The sequence below is a fragment of the Podarcis liolepis genome (assembly GCF_965112155.1).
Source record: "Podarcis liolepis genome assembly, chromosome: 8".
Classification (NCBI taxonomy): domain Eukaryota; kingdom Metazoa; phylum Chordata; class Lepidosauria; order Squamata; family Lacertidae; genus Podarcis; species Podarcis liolepis.
The window spans coordinates 67,245,604-67,264,599 of NC_139560.1; the positions used below are offsets into that span (position 1 = coordinate 67,245,604).

The following is an 18,996-nucleotide window of genomic DNA, read 5'->3' on the forward strand; positions in this document are numbered from 1 at the left end:
CCAACGTGTAGACCTTACTTGAGCTATCAAAGAGCTTTCAATGGGTTTCCTACCTGTTCGAGCCCAGTGGTATCATCCTCAATGTCTTTGGGCAGCAAGATAAGCATGCTCATGTGCTTGTTATGACAGGGCAGCTCCAGAATCTTGACTTTTAGATCGTTTACGTAACCGAGGCAAAACGTAGCTTCCAGGTTCATCATCTGCACCGTCTTGGTTTCCGTCTATTAAGAATGAACAAAAAATTAAAACGAATTTGCTTGAACGCTCATTGTGGATGATCCCACAACGGGGATCCCCGTTGAACATGTTCACATTCGCCTTTCTGCATTAGAAATGTGCCTGGAGAATGAGTTCTTAGACAGTTTCCAGGCAAGGTTTAAAGTAAAGGTAAAGGGACCCCTGACCATTAGGTCCAGCCGCGGCCAACTCTGGGGTTGCGGTGCTCATCTCGCTTTATTGGCCAAGGGAGCCGGCGTACAGCTTCTGGGTCATGTGGCCAGCATGACTAAGCCGCTTCTGGTGAACCAGAGCACACACGGAAACGCCATTTACCTTCCCGCCGGAGCGGTACCGATTTATCTACTTGCACTTTGATGTGCTTTCGAACTGCTAGGTTGGCAGGAGCAGGGACCGAGCAACGGGAGCTCACCCCGCCGTGGGGATTCGAACCGCCAACCTTCTGATCTAGCACCACCCACATCCCTAAGGCAAGGTTTACTACTAGATAAAATGTATTACAGTGGTACCTCAGGTTACAGATGCTTCAGGTTACAGACTCCGCTAACCCAGAAAGAGTACCTCGAGTTAAGAACTTTGCCTCAGGAAGAGAACAGAAATCACGCAACAGCAGCGTGGCGGCAGTGGGAGGCCCCACTAGCTAAAGTGGTGCTTCAGGTTAAGAACAGTTTCAGATTAAGAACAGACCTCCAGAACGAATTAAGTTCTTAACCTGTGGTACCACTGTACTGCTCAACTATGTGAATGCATATGAGACAACCCTTTAATGGTGCAATCCTATGGTTGCCTAGCGGGCAGTCCTAAGGTGGTGGGAATTATGAAGGCTGTCAAACTCTCTCACCCAATGCCCTACCAGTTTCTCACCAGCATGGCTCAACTGAGGATGAAGGAACAGTCTGCATTCTTTCATTCATTTCCAGCCCGGGGGGGGGGGCGCATTAATTTTTTAACCCTTTCTCTCTCACATTGGAAACAAGGGGAGAGAGGGAGAAATGCTCAATTCAATATATGAATTGTATTCTGGGTTGGGGGCAGGTCAGGAGAGCATCTTGGGGACTATAGGATATTTCAGGTGATCCTTTCTGATGCTGAAGAAGGAAGTCCAATGTCAGTAAGGTCAAAAGGGCAGTGTGCTAGGATGCAGCTGGGATCCAAAGGATATCCTGATCCGCCCCCAACTGGGATAAAATTTAGATATGCTTTTCATATGTCTAAAACCCTTGTTCTCATTTCCCTCCCACTTCTTCCAACTGGGAGGGGGAAAGGTGGGGTAAAGTCATCGTCCCTTAAGATAAAAAAATGAGGCAGTTAGAACCACCTCGATAATTTATACCACCAACAATTTAGGATTGCAGTGATACCTTGGTTTACAACCATAATCTGTTCCAGAGGTCTGGTTGTAAACCAAAGCAGGTTGTAACCTAAGGTGTGCTTTTGCCAATGGGGCCTCAAAAAAAAATAATGGATGTAATCCAAAAAAAGGAACACACACTTCAGGGTTTGACGTGGTTGTAATCCAAAACGGTTGTAAACCAAGGTACCACTGTACAGCTTACCGTAAGTCAAGGTTTGTGGAAATGCTTTTAAAGAACACAGACCTCTCACTGGCTTTCTGGGATTTCTGACAGAGCTTTAAGCAATGTGATGCTTTGTGAACAAAAAACTTGTCTTTCAAATCACAGAGTTGGAAGGGACAATGTAGCCACTCCACTAGTACAGCATCTCTAATGGGGGGCCATCTGCCCTATGTTTTAAAACCTCTAATGAAGAAGAGTCCACCCCCTTCTGAGACAGCCTGTTCCACTGCTGAATGGCTCATTTTGCCCGCCTGCTCTTCCCAATGTCTGGTCAGTTATTGTCATGCAAACAAGTATGTTAATTCCTATGTTTCCAGGAATCCAGGATCAGAATGGAAGGGAGGAGAGGTGGTGGAGAATCATTAACCAACTGGATGATGGAAAAGTGGTTACTTGGTCATGGTATCTATGTAAATAAATTACGGCTCAATTGGCATGACCCCAAAACATCTCTCTGCTACACCATCAACTGCAACATGCTAAGTAGTCATCTTATGGTCAATCAGCTTTAACTGCATTATAAATATCTCTATGTCTTCTAATCATGTTGCCCGTATGCTTAATACTGGTCTGTCTGTGAAACAGTGCCTAAGGAAACATTTTGCCATAGAGCACTGCTTGAATTAGGTGGTGTGGATAGAATCAAAGACTGCTTTAAAAGCTCAGAAGGAAGTCAGGGACTTTCGTGTAATATTTAATTTCTGTTTTGAATACGGGTTCTATCTGATAAATGATATATCATTATTTTAAGGGGGGAATGCTTTCTTCCATACCTTGTTTATCCTAAAAGGACATTCCTTAGTTTGCGCCTCAGGAAATCTCTTCATCCAGTTGGTTACAAAATAGGCAGCATTTATCAAGAGGATCTTTGTCTGGTCATTGACAGTCCCCTCAATCAAAATGTTCTCCATTTTACCTGCAGATGCATTAGAAATAATACTTCATTAGAACAGTATTCACACACACCCCAAATGTCACAGGTACAGGGTCACAGGTACATCCTGCCAAAGTTAACACTTTAGGATAATTGCAATTCAACAATTTCCAGAATAATTGATGAGGAACAACCAACGTGGTGACTTCCAGATGTTGCTGGACTTCAGCTCCCATCATCCTTGACCATTGGCCATTCTAGCTGGGGCTGATGGGAGTTGTAGTCCAACAACATCTGGAGGACACTATCTTGACTTTCCCTGGCCTAGATTCTTAGAGTGTCAACTTCATGTCATAAAACAGGCAAATTGACTGCTTGCAGAAAATGTTGCCTATGGAAGGTAAATCTAAAATCAGATCTTCCATCTCTTTTTTAAGAAGTGTGTGTGTGTTTGTGCGTGTGTGCGCGCGTGAGAGAGAGAGAGAGTGCAAACTTGATCAAGACTGCAGTGCTAGGGGAAGGAGAATTAGCCTGTTTCCAGACTCTTAATTGCCTTTTTAGGGAAAAATATGCCCTAACAGGACACCTGCTATTGACACTTATAATTAAGAGCCCATTCATGCAATCGCTAATTGGATGAATGAAATCACATTTAGTTTAGTCTGCAATGTTTGCTTGCAAACATGCACACACGTGGCCTCAGGGGTGAGGTACCTCATTTACCTCCACAAAAAGGATGTTTGAGTGTTATTTCTATGTTCTTGCCACATGGGGGCACTCAATACAAAAATATCATGCAGTGGTTAAGGCTTCAAGTGAACAGCCATAGGGTTGCCTGTCGACAGCATAATTACTCTCTGCCAGTACAAGGTATGGCGAAAGCACACCTAATATCAAACACCTGTTACTCTTTTGGAATTAAAAGGAAGGTGTGCTTCCTTTTGTCTGTCCGGAACCTTCCAGTGATCGGCTTCATTGGGTGACCTGAGTTTTAGTATTGTGTGAAAGGGAGAACAACTTCTTTCTATCCACATTCTCCATAAAATGCATATTTTTATACAGTTGTGTCATGCCTCCCAATACTCACATTTTTTCCAAATTAACAAGCCCCAAGTGTTCATTCAATTTCTTTTTTAAAATCCTGAGGTGTAGCTAAGTTAGGGTGTCAACAATATTGCAAGAGAGATCCAAATGCATACTGTAAATTTGGGTATGCGCAATTAGTAGATTAGAGCATTTTGTTATGGTTTGGAAGGTGATGGGGGAAATGCATTGAAAAGTGCAGGATGGAGAAGTGATAGAAGGGAAGACAAGCTGAATGCAGAATTTAGGCTCATTGTCATATAACTGCCCTGCAAACAAATCAGAATAAAGAACAGATATCTAACCTCCATGTAAGCTTTGTGCAAGAAAATCAGGACAAGTGCTTAATAAATAGTCATCTGGAGGAGCCCTGTGTCTGTTGCAGCAAGAACAACAGAGCCTTGAGGCACCTTAAGGATTTAACAAATATATTACGGCTTAAGAAACAATCATGAAGTAAAGATCACTTCATCAGCTGCATGAGGTGTTATAGATCAGTTGGGAGTTAAATGAACTGATGGCCACATGTACTAACAGCTCACACAACTTCACTGAAACTACTGGGGGATTTTACTTCAACTCTAATGGAGTCAGGATTGGATTTGCTGGCTTTTAAAAAAAAAAGAAGTTGAAAACATTTCAATGCAATATGGTATCCTTGGCCTCTGCATTCACAGAATTTCCTTTACATGCATCTGGGATGTACCCAATGGCCTTCCATCAACCAGACCTATTATTGTATTAGGTAAATGATTCTATGATTCTATGATTCTATGATGATTCTATGAAAGGTAAAGGGACCCCTGACCATTAGGTCCAGTCGTGACCGACTCTGGGGTTGCGGTGCTCATCTCGTTTTATTGGCCAAGGGAGCCAGTGTACAGCTTCCGGGTCATGTGGCCAGCATGACTAAGCTGCTTCTGGCAAACCAGAGCAGTGCACGGAAACGCCATTTACCTTCCCGCTGGAGCGGTACCTATTTATCTACTTGCACTTTGACGTGCTTTCGAACTGCTAGGTTGGCAGGAGCAGGGACCGAGCAACGGGAGCTCACCCCGTTGCGGGGATTCGAACCAGCGACCTTCTGATCGGCAAGTCCTAGGCTCTGTTGTTTAACCCACAGCGCCACCCGTGTCCCTGATTACTGTATTAGGGGACTTTAAACTGCAATTTTATCACAGCGACCCAGGAGGAGAGCTTTTCCTCTTTGTGGTCCTGCCAGGTTTTGGGTGCTTTTGCTGCTTAAAATGATCAAAGAGGGCAAAAGGACAAACCTGGCCCTCATATATTATGGAGAGGAAAGGAAGGATCAAGCTAGCAACAGGCAGAGGGGTCAGAAAAAGAAGAAGATCCTTGTGAGAGGGCCAGGTGTGAGGTGCAGTTGTGTGAGGAGCTCCAATCTGCCAAGGGTTTCTGAATGCTGTGGAGAAAAGGAGTTCAGGGGTGGAAGTGCATCAGTGGGGGAATGAAAGACCCATTGCTGGGGCTTAATAAAATATGGAGCAAAGCAGGCTGGGAAAGAAGTCAGACCCTCCAAGTGTCCCTATTTCCAAAGTACAGTCCTGGATTTACAGAAGCCACCCCAAATTCTGATTTGACCCTGGAATGTCCCACTTTTCCTTAGAACATGCCTATTTTCATCGGAGAAATGTTGGAGGGTATGATATGTGACCCCCCTAAGCCAAGCAGATAAGTAACTTTACAACCTTTAGAAGATATCTGAAGGCAGCCCTCTATAGTAAAGTGTTTTAATGTTTAATGTTTTATTATGTTTTTATATATGTTGGAAGCCACCCAGAGTGGCTGGGGCAACGTTGTCAAACAGGTGGGGCTTAAATAAAAAAAAATATTATTATTATCATTATGGGACAGGACCTCCCTATTTTTGTTGGAGAAAGGTTGGAGGGTATGAGAAGTTTCTCTGAAGATCCCTGGCAAAGTGGAAAGTGCCATTTTTATATTTGACCTATGGTGAGCACCACTCTGAGAGGGACTCCTGATTCAAGGAGTTTGTTCATTGGAGTTCCCTTCTGTGTTTAAGGATTTTGAACAGAGCACTCTGTTAAGATACGCTTACCATCAGTAAGATCAGAAACAGATTTGTTGATTTGCAGTCTGGTGTCTTCTGTTTTCTCTTTGAAGTCCACTAGTTCCAATTCCGATGGGAAGGGTCTTTTCACAGAACTTACAAACTCCTGAAAGGCACGAGGAGCCAAGTTAAGTTCTAATGCATAATGCTGAACCAAACTTCCTAACAGATGTGCCCAGTGACACTGACACCATTTCAAGAAAGTGGATTTTGTATAACCATTTTTCTTCTGCTGGAAGTGAAGCTTTTTTCAATCAGTGATGAGAGTGAGGGCTTGCTCCATGTGGCAAGCTGTAATGCCTGTGCTGAGGGAAAGACCATAATAGCACAAAGTTGAATTCCACCCATTATGCATTTTAATCCAGTGTACAATATAAGCACGTACAACTTAAGGCGATCCCCCTTAACAAAAAAATGGTACGGGGGGGGGACTGTATTCAAGAACCACTTTCTCTCCTTCTGAGCAGGCTGGAGCAAATAGCATGTTTTCGGATGCAACAGTAACTCTGCCACACCATTCTGCCCTGCTGAGCCCCAGTCAGGAGATAAGATATATTTATTTATTATGGTATTAAATTTATATACAAGCTGCAACCATTTCATGCAGGAGTTCTGTTTCCAGTCCCCACTTGGTCATAGAATCATAGAATCATAGAATCATAGAGTTGGAAGAGACCACAAGGGCCATCGAGTCCAACTCCCTGCCAAGCAGGAAACACCATCAGAGCACTCCTGACATATGGTTGTCAAGCCTCTGCTTAAAGACCTCCAAAGAAGGAGACTCCACCACACTCCTTGGCAGCAAATTCCACTGTCGAACAGCTCTTACTGTCAGGAAGTTCTTCCTAATGTTTAGGTGGAATCTTCTTTCTTGTAGTTTGGATCCATTGCTCCGTGTCCGCTTCTCTGGAGCAGCAGAAAACAACCTTTCTCCCTCCTCTCCTTTCTCCCTGGTCAGTGGAGTGTGTATAAGCATGCTGCACTACACCCCCTTATGCCCTACCCCCATTCTAACCCCACTCCACCCCCATTGCGCCCAGTTACACACACCCACACCCTGATCCACCCTCGTTTTGCCTTCTTCCAGGTCCAAAAGGATCCATGTGTCAGCAACTGTGCATCAAAAAATGGTTGCCTTTTATCCAAGGTTCATATGATGATTTACAGTATAAAGCGGGAAATTAGGCCCCAATCGAAGTTCGAAAATATTCTTGGATTAGCACAAGCTGTCATATTTGTGCTTAAATCACAGACTGGGTAGGATGCCTAGTGGCCATTTATTAATTGCACTCCAATAAGGGTAGGAATTTGAATTGAAAATCCGTAAGTAAGGGCTTCCTGTTTCCACCAGGAATGGAGGTCTCATTTGTCTGGGAGAAACAGATGGAGATAAACAAAGAATGATGGGGGGACATGCATTCTTTGAATTCCTCTCTGGGTGGGAGAGGAATGGGCTTTCGCCCACAGATTGCCCTGTGGTCTGGGCACTCGCTTCCCTACAGAATGCGAAGGCAGGCAAAGGCAGTGGGCGCATGGAGAACTCCGACTGCCATGACCCCCACGATCCCGTTCCTGGAAGCAGAGGATATCCTGCTAATTGGGCTTGTGCTAGAAGTGAAGAGACAACAGGCTGCAGAACTTCTCGGATACAAGGATTTAAAGGTTGGAATTGAGATAAGGTTCCATTCGGTGCCAGAACGGTGGGGGGAAAGGGAGCCCACCGTTGTTTTTTCCAAGTTTTTCTTCTACATTTCTCATTCGGCCACCCTCCTCAGAATGCAAGGTTAAAATATAATATAAAAAGTAAGGTTGGAAGAAACTGGATTAATAACATGAAATTTAACATCAAACTGGAACTGCATGTGTGAGAGGAATGGAATGGAGAGAGAGAGAAAGGGTGGGAAGTTTCACCCCTTGAAAGGACTATGTTGGAACATAGAATGAAACCAACCCTGCTCTCCGTTATTTTCAAAGGAATGCTAAGGACACTGAGACAGTTTGGAATGTAATCTAACTGGAAGGGTAATTGACTATAAATTTTCAGCTGGAAGGAGGAAAGGAGTCTGCCATCTGCAAGGTCAGAGGTTTTCCTATTAATCATTGGCAAAGAAAAAAGTACAGAATGTGTTTGAATAAAGTTCAGGTATTATTATTATTATTATTATTATTATTATTATTATTATTGCATTAATGCCGCCATGTAGAAACACTATTTACAGTGAGATTTAAACCACCATAGTCAACCAGTTGACCCAGACAGAAACAGCTAGAATTTCTTAGCAGCTTACCATAGTGGGGTTAAGGGATTTTTCTACAAAGAGTCGCTTGACCATTTTCAGAGGGTAAAAAGAACTAAGTTTGGCAGCATCCGTTGTTATTGTTTGGAATCCGAAAGGAACATCTTTGACATCTTCTAAATGTAGGCCCTGTTAAGAAATTAGTTTAGATTTTAACATTGCTTCCATTATGCATTTCTGAAAGTACTGATCTGTCAACACAATTGTTTCAAATATCTTGTAACACATAATGCAGTGTGCATAGAAACTTCTTACACGCAGGTGGGGGCAAGAAGTGGACTGGTGGAGGGAAGGGGAGACTGGCTCTCAGTTGTCCGTGGCAGAGGAAGGTGTGCAGAAGTGTAGAGGGGGGAGAGGGTCCAGCAATCGGGGAGGCCGCCCAAAAAAAATTTTGTTCAAGTTAGCACCTATATTCCCAGGGCTGGCCCTATCATTAGGCAGAGTGTGGCAGGTGCCTTGGGTAAGCAATACTGAGGAACTTGTGTGTGTATCACACAGCCTGCCCTGCGCTCTCTAAGCTAGCCCACATTCAGGTATGTGGGACAATGCTGTCCCATTGGCAGCACTGTCTGTCTCACTGACTTCGGCAGGTGGAATGGGGGAGGCATCATGTTGCCCTTTGCCTCGGGCGGCAAAACGTCTTAGGTTGGTGCTGCATTTTCCTGATGAAAATCACACCGCCCCCAGCTGCTATTTGCCACTTAGGAGGAAACTTACAAGTACCAGCTGTATTTTGCAAACAACTGCAGGGGAATTGAGAATAGAGATGAACTCCTTTGCAGCAAGGCTCCCTCCCCAACACTCATTTAGAGCAAAGTTAATGCTTTGCTCCTGGCTACAGGGCATTATGATCTCATCGCATATGATTCCTGATTGGTTGGGTTCGCTCTGCCTGGGACAGCAGGAAGAAATGGCACCGCCACAACAGCAGCGGAGGAGGAGGGAAAACAAATACTATAAACAGCAACAACAACATACTGTATTTTTTGCTCTATAAGACTCACTTTTTCCCTCCTAAAAAGTAAGGGGAAATGTGTGTGCGTCTTATGGTGCGAATGCAGGCTGCACAGCTATCCCAGAAGCCAGAACAGCAAGAGGGATTGCTGTTTTCACTGCGCAGCGATCCCTTTTGCTGTTCTGGCTTCTGAGATTCAGAATATATTTTTTTCTTGTTTTTCTCCTCCAAAAACTAGGTGCGTCTTGTGGTCTGGTGCGTCTTATAGAGCGAAAAACGTGGTAGGTGATATTTAAGATAACTTTTTAGGTTCTCCAAACTCCCTCCTTAACCCCAAATATGTTTACAAGCAAATATCTAGTGCAACCTTAGGCCATTTGTGTATGTGTGTGTGTGTAGTCTCATGTTATTAAGGGGGAAATGTACGTTTTTAAATATAACACATAAGCACATTTTGCACACACAGAGAGAATTCTGGAATTCTAGTTTAGTCCTCACAGAACTACCCTTTGAAAAACTACAGTTCCCATGATTCTTGGGGGAGGGAATGTCCTTTGAATGTTCTTTAAATGTATGTGCTGCGTTATCCTACATCCAAGTTGGAAGCGAAAACCTACCTGTTTCATTTGGCTTGCTGTGTCACCCTTGGCAGCTTTGTATGCAAGAGCCAGTGAGGTTGAAGTGCAAAGGGGAGCGAAAATAATATTAGCAGTTTTGTCCTTTTCGGCCAGTTTCTTTAAAATGTCAACCGCAAATGCAGTGTTTGCAACTTGTAGGGCATCCATTGCTGTGGTTCTGAAACAGAAAAGACACATTGACCATACCAACCAATCCTGCCTATAAAGAACTGCTGTTTTGCCTTCCTGGTTAAGGGTGCTTAACTTCATTGATTTCAACAGGCCAAAACACACTTCATTCAGCATTGGATTGTGGCCTTAGCGTCTATTTTCTTTTTTTAATGCTTTTTTATTAATTTTTCCACAAACAACAAATAAAACAATCTTTTACAATCAACATTTTGTGTCATCTTATTTACCGTATTTTTCGCCCCATAGGACGCACCTAGTTTTTTGGGGGGAAATAAAGGGGGGAAATTTATTTTTTCCCCAGCTTCCCCCGAGCTTCCCCCGACCCCAGCCCCTTTGAACAGGCTGCTATCCGCAAGCCTAGGGAGCCCGGCGGGAAGTCACGCTGGTCTCCTCAGGCTTGTGGATATCTGTCCCCCGAGCTTGTGGGGCTGGCTTCTCTCCACCGCCAGCCTCCAAACCAGGTCGGGGAATAGCGGGATGGCGGCGCTCCGCCTCCCCGCTGTCCCCTGAGCTTGTGGGGCTGCCCGATATCTGCACGAAGCCCGGGGTGCGCTGTGCAGCACGTCCCAGGCTTCAGGATGCAGGCTGCTATCCGCAAGCCTTGGGATCCTGACGGGAACCCCCGCAGAGCTCCCAAGGCTTGCATTCACCCCATAGGACGCACACACATTTCCCCTTAATTTTTGGAGGGGGAAAAGTGCGTCCTATAGGGCGAAAAATACGGTACATTGCGTATCTTCACGCCGCAACTTCCTTCCTTCCCTGCGTCGGTTTTCTTAAAACATATCTTCTCTTGTAGATTCTTATTGACCTTCTATACACATCACAGGATTTATGTTAACCCTGCCATAGTTTTTAAACTTCTACAGTTATTTCTTATATATACCACAAATTTACCCCACTCTTCTTCGAACTTTGTACCTTTTTGGTCTCGAATTCTATATGTCATTTTAGCTAATTCTGTGTACTCAGAAAATTTGGCCTGCCATTCTATTATCGTTGGGGTCTCCTGTAATTTCCATTTTTGGGCCACAAGTATTCTGGCTGCTGAAGTAGCATATTGAAATAATTTATGGTCTTCCTTTTTTACTTCCTTCCCTATTATCCCTAATAAAAAGATTTCGGGGGTTTTCGGAAATGTGTACTTGAAAAGTTTTTTCAATTCATTATATATTAGGTCCCAAAACTTTTTCATCTTTTCGCAATCCCACCACATGTGGTAGAGATCCCCATCTTTTAATTTACATTTCCAACAGGTTTTATTGTTCAATTTATACATTTTGGCCAATTTGACCAGGGTAATATACCACCGGTACATAATTTTTCTCAAATTCTCTCTTAAGGTTGAGCATGCTGTAAATTTCATCCCTTCGTTCCATAGTTTAGTCCATTTATCGTATTCAATATTATAGCCAAAATCAACAGCCCACTTTATCATAACTTCTTTAACCATCTCATCCTTGGTATCCTTAGCGTCTATTTTCATAGGTGGTGCATTACTCATGTGGTGACTCTACCATATCACCATCTAGGACAAGGTGATTTGAAAGCATTCCCTTGTGGAAATTATGACTCACATGGAAACTTACCATGATAGAAAGAGGGCTGGGCTAGGAATGGAGAAAGAATTTTGTACAGTTCCAGCAGCGTCAACTCCTTGGGGCCCAACCCAACTCCTCCCAATGCCATGATATCATGTCACACATGACACCACACACACGACGTTTCCCCCAGTCTCGCTCACAAGTTGGGACCTCTGTTCAGTGCTCATTTGAAGCTAGACCAAAATTGGAGTTTCCAAAACAAGAACCGAAATGCAGCTATCCTTCAGAATCTGCACTTCTCAAAATTTTGCAGTGTCGCTCTGCAGCCAATTGATGTGTACAGAAATGAATATGATGAGGTAAAGTGTCCATCAAAATGCAAATATTAGTGGAAAATCACATACAAAAAGGTATTGTATTATGGAAAATTGCTTGTGTTATTAGGCTAATTGCATATAAACATTTATATTAGGAAAAAATTACACTCAAATGCAGATGAATCTTCATAATAACATGGGCTGTTGTTGTTTTTACAAACTGATGTAGAAATCTGGAGGACTCAACAGAAGATTGGAAAAATGAGAAGCTGAGAGAAACCAAAGTTGACAGATTCACCCATCTCTATGTCAGTCTGGAAGCATTTGCTCTGATGTGGTAAATTTTGGCATAGTGCCTGCTTTTTGCAGGGGAATATTCTTAAGTGACTTCTCCTGCGAACACCACTGAGTTACAGGCCTCACCGGTGGAACAACTTGTACTTCTGAATCAGCCATACAGTTTTCCAACGAGACAAAGAAGTGTGTCAGAAGCCAACAGAGAGTGATCAACAGCAGGAGGAAAAGAGCTGAAGAAAACTACATTCAGAAAAGCCCAGTTTGTTCCAATGGTACACCAAATTTGCCCAGCCTTAACCTTCCCATGGGAAGCAAACAGCCGTGTGAGGAGGGCTAGGACTTGTGCCATGGGAACAGTGACGCTCTGCAGTAGACCTAGAAGCGCAATTTTAATATTGATTCACAATGAAGCAACATCTGACGATCAGTACCCGCTCTTAGGCGCTGGGAAATCTCAGGTGGGGTGGAGTCAAGGAAAAACTGAAACATGAGTTGAGGAAACTGCTGCTGTACAAGCTCATACCACATTCTTTCTTCCCTACGGAGGAGAAACGTTAAGTCAGCATCTAACCAATTGCCCATGGCATAGCGGTATCCTTGAAGTACAGTTAGCTTGCAACCCGCCCACATATGATTGAAATGTCTAGGTGAGACATTACCCTTATTAAACTTTCTGTCTGGAGCTTTCTTAAGAAATCCAGGTTGTTCATGTTTAAGCACTGCTGATGACTCCACGTTTAATGTTAAGCACTGCTGTTAATGTGCATTGTTAAAAAGATTAATGAAATAAGGAAATGTACATATTTATACAAATACCTGGGTGAACAAAGCACGGGTAGTAGGACAGGGAGCTATCTGTCCTCAACTTTTTAAAGTCAGCTTAAGAGTTTACCACATGCTAGGAAGCAACAAGTTATCCTCCACTTGTGTGTAATATGTGGTCAGTTTGACTGTAATATGTGGCAAGATAAATGTGGCATATATCTGTTGCATCACATCTCAATATGCCATTAGGTCATATTGCGGCAAGGGCGGGGAACCTGTGGCATTCCTGATGTTATTAAGCTCCGATTTCCATCATCCCCAATCAGCATGGCCAATGGTCAGGGATATTGGGAGTTGTAGTCCATGATAATATCAACCTTAACTGTCAAAGGGTTGCACCCTGAGAAAACCTCTCAACTGTTGTCAAACTACATAGGCCAGGCATGTCCAAAGTCCATTTTGGGAGCCTAATCGGGCCCCTGTGGCAGTTTATTTATTGGGGTCAAATCCTTAAAAAAGCTCATCAACTTCAATCCTGAGAAAAGCTCAACAACTTTGGGGTAAAATTGTAAAAAAAAGGTTGCCCCTCACACTTGTTCACTTCATCAAATCTGGCCCTCTTTGAAAAAAGTTTGGGCACCCCTAACGTAGGCAAAGAAAAATTCTTCACTTAACAACAAGGTGTCATCAGGTTATTGATAGATGGGCAACTGTGCCCACTGGTCAAAAAGGCCCAAGGCAGTTGGGTGAGGTAAATAACTCACCCAGTAGCAAGATCCAGTTGCTTTGGGCTGAGTGGGTTGACGGCTGTGTGGGAAGTATCTAGTCTGACATTCTGACCACTAAACCACACTGAAGGTGACAGAAGGATTCCAATCCATTTTCTGGGAAATGTTTGGATTTAAAATTATTTGACAATCAAAACAAATGGGGGGGGCAGGGATTTATAGCTGGAAAATGCTATAACCTTAATGTCACAGCAGCCACAAAGGGACAGAGACAGAATTTCCTTAACACTCCAAAGTAAACACCGTCTACTTAATACCATTTCCTGTAACAGTTGCAGAGACAGAGATAGAGAACCAATGACTTGTAGCTTTCATATCAAACACAGATGTGAGGCGGGCCTCTGCTATTTGCAAGTCAGAGAGCTGAGCACAGCCTACAAGGTACACACTGTGGATTGCCTGGTGCTATGGCAACCTGTCTCTTTTTGCAACCCCAGGAAGGCAGTAACCAAAGCAAAAAGTTTATTAAGTCCTTCATACAGCTGGTGGGCTGGACTTGCCTTGATGGGTCACAAATTGTACAACCCCCTCCACCCAACACTCCCAGGACTCTTGGCTGTAGATCTGCCTCAGCACTCTTCCTTTGTTCTTACCAAGGCAATGTTAAAAGCCCTGGACCATATGCAGGAACCCTGTGGCTTTCCCCGCCCCCCTTCCCATGCCAGCATCAACCAAATTTTTTAAAAGGTTTACACTGCCTTGGAAAGAAGTCACACCACAGCCTTCTCCTGTGCGGTCCAGGGCTTCTCATGTGATCTTGCCAGCACAGGCCATGAGGAAATATGAACACCTTGCATTTAAATGCATTCATTACACTCATATAGTGACACTATTGGGCCCTTACTACTGGACACAAGTCTTAGACCTCAAAAGACTCTGGAGAAGGCAGCACTCTTTGAAAGCAGAGCAAGGTTACCATAACTTCCGTCATAGAGCTTCAGTATGCTGATGACAATGTAGTGTGTGCACACTCAGAAGATGACCTCCAAACCATCCTAAGTATCTTTGCAGAAGCTTACAGGAAGCTTGGTCTATCACTCAACGTCCAAAAAACCAAAGTGCTGTACCAAAAAGCACAAAACAACCCCTCTGCAGCACCACTGATCCAACTCAATGGTGTAATGTTGGAAAGTGTCGATCACTTCGCCTACCTGGGCAGTTATGTTTCCACAAGGGCTCTGTGAATGCAGCTTTCTCCCAATTGAAGTGCAGAGTGTTTGAGGACTGGAACATTTACAGGGAAACCAAAATGCTTGTTTACAAAGCTATTGTACTATCAACCTTACTGTATGCTTGTGAACGTGGACCACTTATAAATGCCATCTCCAACTCAAAAAATTCCATCAGTGGTGTCTCCGGAGGGGGGGATTACATATCACTTGGGAAGACAGGCAAACTAATGCCAGTGTACTGGAAGAAGCAATGATCACCAGCGTCAAAGAATTGATTCTTCAACATCAACTTTGTTGGACTGGTTATGTTGTTCAGATGCCTGATTATCATCTTCCAAAGCAACTACTCTATTCTGAACTTAAAAATGGAAAGCATAATGCTGGTGGTCAACAAAAGAGGTTTAAAGACTCTCTCAAGGCAAATCTTTAAAAAGTAGTATAAACACCGACAACTGGGAAACACTGCAAGTGCTCCAACTGGAAAACAGCTTTTATCACAGATATCATGGACTTTGAAGATGGTCAAACTCAGGATGAAAGGAAGAAACATGCTAAAAGGAAGGCACATTTGGCAAACCCTCACCACAATCAACTCTGATCTGGAAACCTATGTCCTCACTGTGGAAGGACATGTTGATCCAGAATTGTCCTCCACAGTCACTTACGGACCTACTGTTAAGACTATGTTCATGGAAGACAATCTTACTCAGCTATGAGTGATGCCAAAGAAGAGAAGAAAAAGTTCTCCCCTTGCTTTTGGAGGCCTTTAAATACTAGTTACTGGGAATTGCAGGTGTGGGGAGTTCTGTTTTACTCATGTCAGGATGCTGTCAGTGGCTCCCGGATGGTTGCCCAGGAAAGTATAAAGACAAGGGAAAGTTTCCTACAGTCCGTTTTTATTTGAAACTACAGAAAGAGGCTATAGAACCCAGCCTCTTGGATAATGGCATTGTCTCGAGTGACTCTCCACCCCCCCATCTCTCCCACTTTCTCATTCGTCATCCTCATCACCTCCTCTACGAGTGCTGCTAAGTGCCCTCTGCCTTCAAGCTCTTTGCTCTCCTACTTTTAAGGCTTGCCGGGTTCTGGGAGATGGTGGGTCTGGAGTGCTGTCTAATGAAAACGTGTCAGTCAGCTGCTGCTCCAGCTTTGCCTTCTCCTCTCCCATAATTTCCCATCTTTTCCCCTCATCTACCTCTGAGCTATGACCTCCTGCAAACTCCTGTTGTAAATCTATACTGTCTTCCTCTTCCTCCTCCCTGGAAGGGACAGGATGGGGAGGCAGTCTCCACCATTCCTCCTCTGCCCAGTCCCTGACATCTTGGGCCTATTTGTGGGCTTCTCATAGGCATCTGGTGGCCACTATGATGACAATGGTGCTAGACTAGGTGGTTCTTTGGTCTGATCCAACATGGCTGTTCTTATGTTCTGGCAGTGCTCCTGAACTTATACCCTGCTTTTCATCCATGAACAAAGCTCAGAGCAGCATACATGAGGTTCTCTAGTGGTCTCCCATCCAGAAAAAGGCTAGATCCAGATATGTTTTAGCAAAGCTGCTACATCAAGCCCATGCCTTGACATCAGAGTCCTAAATGTTCATAGTTCTATCAACTGTAACTGAACTGAACAGTTTCTGGAGCTCCTTGAAAACAAGGAGAATAGGATAATTTTGCCTTCAGAAAACCCACAAACTGCTGGTGAAGCACATAGGGACACAGGCACAGTTTTGGCTGCCACTTGTTGGGTGCTGTGACAGGGTGGGGTAGAACATATGCAAGCACTCTTGGTGACTCACTCCATCTCTTAACCCAACTATATCAAGGTGGAAGATCTAGCAGACCTTTTGTGAAGGTTTTCAGACAGACTCTTGGGTTGAGAAATAAGTTTGTGATGTAAAGAGGACCCAAATCCGGGGGTGGGTGGATGTCTACGTCTGCATCACAACCTTTACCAACACGGTGGCTTTTAGATGCTGCTAGATGATGACTCCCATCAAGCTTATGGGAGATGCATTCCAGCGCCACACTGGCAAAAGGCTGCTCTGCTGCCAGCTTTTAGCTATACAAAGCAACAGCCCAGTTATGCAGTTCCTGTGGAAGGTTAGTTTTGAGTTCTTTATGGGCTGGGGATTCATTTTTAAAAGTAAAGGAGAATAAAAGTTGAAGAGGAAAACAATTATTCTTCCCCCTCTCTTGTGACTGAAGTTCAAATTCAGAGACACAGAATCATAGAATCTTAGAACTGGAAGGGACCCTGAGAATCGTCGAGTCCAGTTCCCCTGCAATGCAGGAATCTCAGCTAAGGCATCCATGACAGATAGCCATCCAACCTCTGCTTAAAAACTTCCAAGGAAGGAGAGTCCACAAACTCCTGAGGGAGACCATTCCACTGTCGAATAGCTCTTACTGTCAGAAAGGTTCTTCCTGTTGTTTATTTGGAATCTCCTTTCTTGTAACTTGAAGCCATTGCTTTGAATCCTACCCTCCAGAGCAGGAGAAAACAAGCTTGTTCCCTCTTCCGTGCGGCAGCCCTTGAGAAATCTGAAGATGGCTATCACATCTGTTTTCCAGGCTAAGATACCCAGCTCCTTCAACCACCACCACCCATACACTCACACAACCAGAAATCCATGGGTCCCACTCAGCCTCAGACTCCCACCAGCTACCTCTCCCCATGATAGCAGCTCTTTGGGAAAGAGGGAAGATAAGAGGGAAGGGAACTCTAGGCATATGGGAGATGCCCTGTTGGTGCACGCCCAGGAATCCTCCTCTCCTCTGCCCTCTACCTCAAGGGGGTGGCGAAGACCACAGCTCAGCAACAGAGTGGCTGCTTTGCATTCAAAACATCTCAAGGTAGGGCTGGAAGAAAGCCCTCTCCGAAATCCTGGAGTTTCTCTACCAGTCAATGTAGACCAGACTGACCTAGATGGACCAATTGTCAGCTTCCTATGCACACCCTCTCAAGCTTTATATTACATCTATTTGGTTGAACAATGTGAGATAATCACATGGGCTATTTATTTACAGCGTCCTATTTATAGAGTCACATCGGAAGGCAGTAAACCCAGCCAGGCTGAAAGCGAAGGTTGGTTCTAGCATTCTCTTAGCTGGAGCAAGCATTAGTCATTTGATTAACTGCATAATGAAAGCTGGGTGGGTGATCCACACCCATGTGGAAAATTCTGCCTGGAAAAGAGTCTCTTCTAGCAATCTCCGATCATGAAACACACGCCGTGCACAAAAGGTGCATTCAACCTACAATACAGTTGTCTGGGTAAGGAAGCTTATCGTTCTTGTGTGACAACAGAAGGCCTGACTTTTTTAAACAAATAATTTGTTTAGAAATCTCTCTGTCATCAGGAAACAAATGAACGATACAGTTCTGGGTCTTGTTACAGCAGGAAGAGTCACAAATGTTCTTGCAACCAGGCAAGGAAGCTGCAGTAACCTAATAAAACTTTTTTATCTGCCTGGGACTGAACGAATTGAGCTCAGACTGAAAATGAGACTCACATCTTACACGTGCTCGAGTTTCTCCTACACTTGTTCAACTTCTACAATTTCCCCCCCACCTTCTTCCTTCTCTTCTTGCTTCAGTTCCAAAGAATTCGAGGCACTTCCTAGATAGAGGCAATTAAAAAAAACAACTGTCTACACATTGAACACTCACCTCTCTGTGCAGAAAGTCCACTCAGGGAAATGGCGGAAAGGAAAGAAAAAAGGTTGAAAGAGGCAGAGTAAAAAGAACTGGTGTTGCTGGTGACACTGCAGAGCAGCAAGAATGTTTCAGCTCACCTGAACTCCGACGCCACTCCCTCTTTTGTGATTGTGCTTTCTCTCTCTCTTAATCATCCCTCTTGGCAATTTATACATGATAGAAAAAATGGATTCAGGCTGAGCTTGCCAACTACAAAGCTTCACAGGGCTATAACATGCTTCGGCAGGAAGCGGCCACCTTATGAAGATTCCTCTCTGAGGTGAATTTCACACAGGAGGTCTGGCACTGAGGGAGACACACATGTGTGCCATCCCAAACCACACAAATTAAGAGCTGCCTAGAAGAATTATTCCACATTTTTATCCGGGTCCATTTTGGGAATAATTTTACAATCATATAAGCTGTCAGTGACATGCATTTTGAGAGTTTGTGGTCTCCGGTTAAAAGATTCCTTAAATGTAATTTGGGTCAACGG

At 44.0% G+C, this 18,996-nt stretch overlaps 1 protein-coding gene across 1 annotated transcript in view; it reads right to left on the bottom strand.

Annotated features, from left to right (window-relative positions):
- SERPINB5 (serpin family B member 5) overlaps positions 1 to 18,632 on the bottom strand; it is a 43,977-nt gene extending 25,345 nt beyond the window's left edge. Inside the window, exons 1-6 of the mRNA XM_083518388.1 lie at positions 18,474 to 18,632; positions 9,730 to 9,907; positions 8,149 to 8,286; positions 5,849 to 5,966; positions 2,588 to 2,730; positions 54 to 221 (exon numbers count right to left, since the gene is read on the bottom strand). Coding sequence (XP_083374514.1) covers positions 54 to 221; positions 2,588 to 2,730; positions 5,849 to 5,966; positions 8,149 to 8,286; positions 9,730 to 9,897 — 735 coding nt within the window. The 5' untranslated portion in view covers positions 9,898 to 9,907; positions 18,474 to 18,632. The remainder of the gene's footprint in view (positions 1 to 53; positions 222 to 2,587; positions 2,731 to 5,848; positions 5,967 to 8,148; positions 8,287 to 9,729; positions 9,908 to 18,473) is intronic.
- Positions 18,633 to 18,996: the final 364 nt, after the last annotated feature.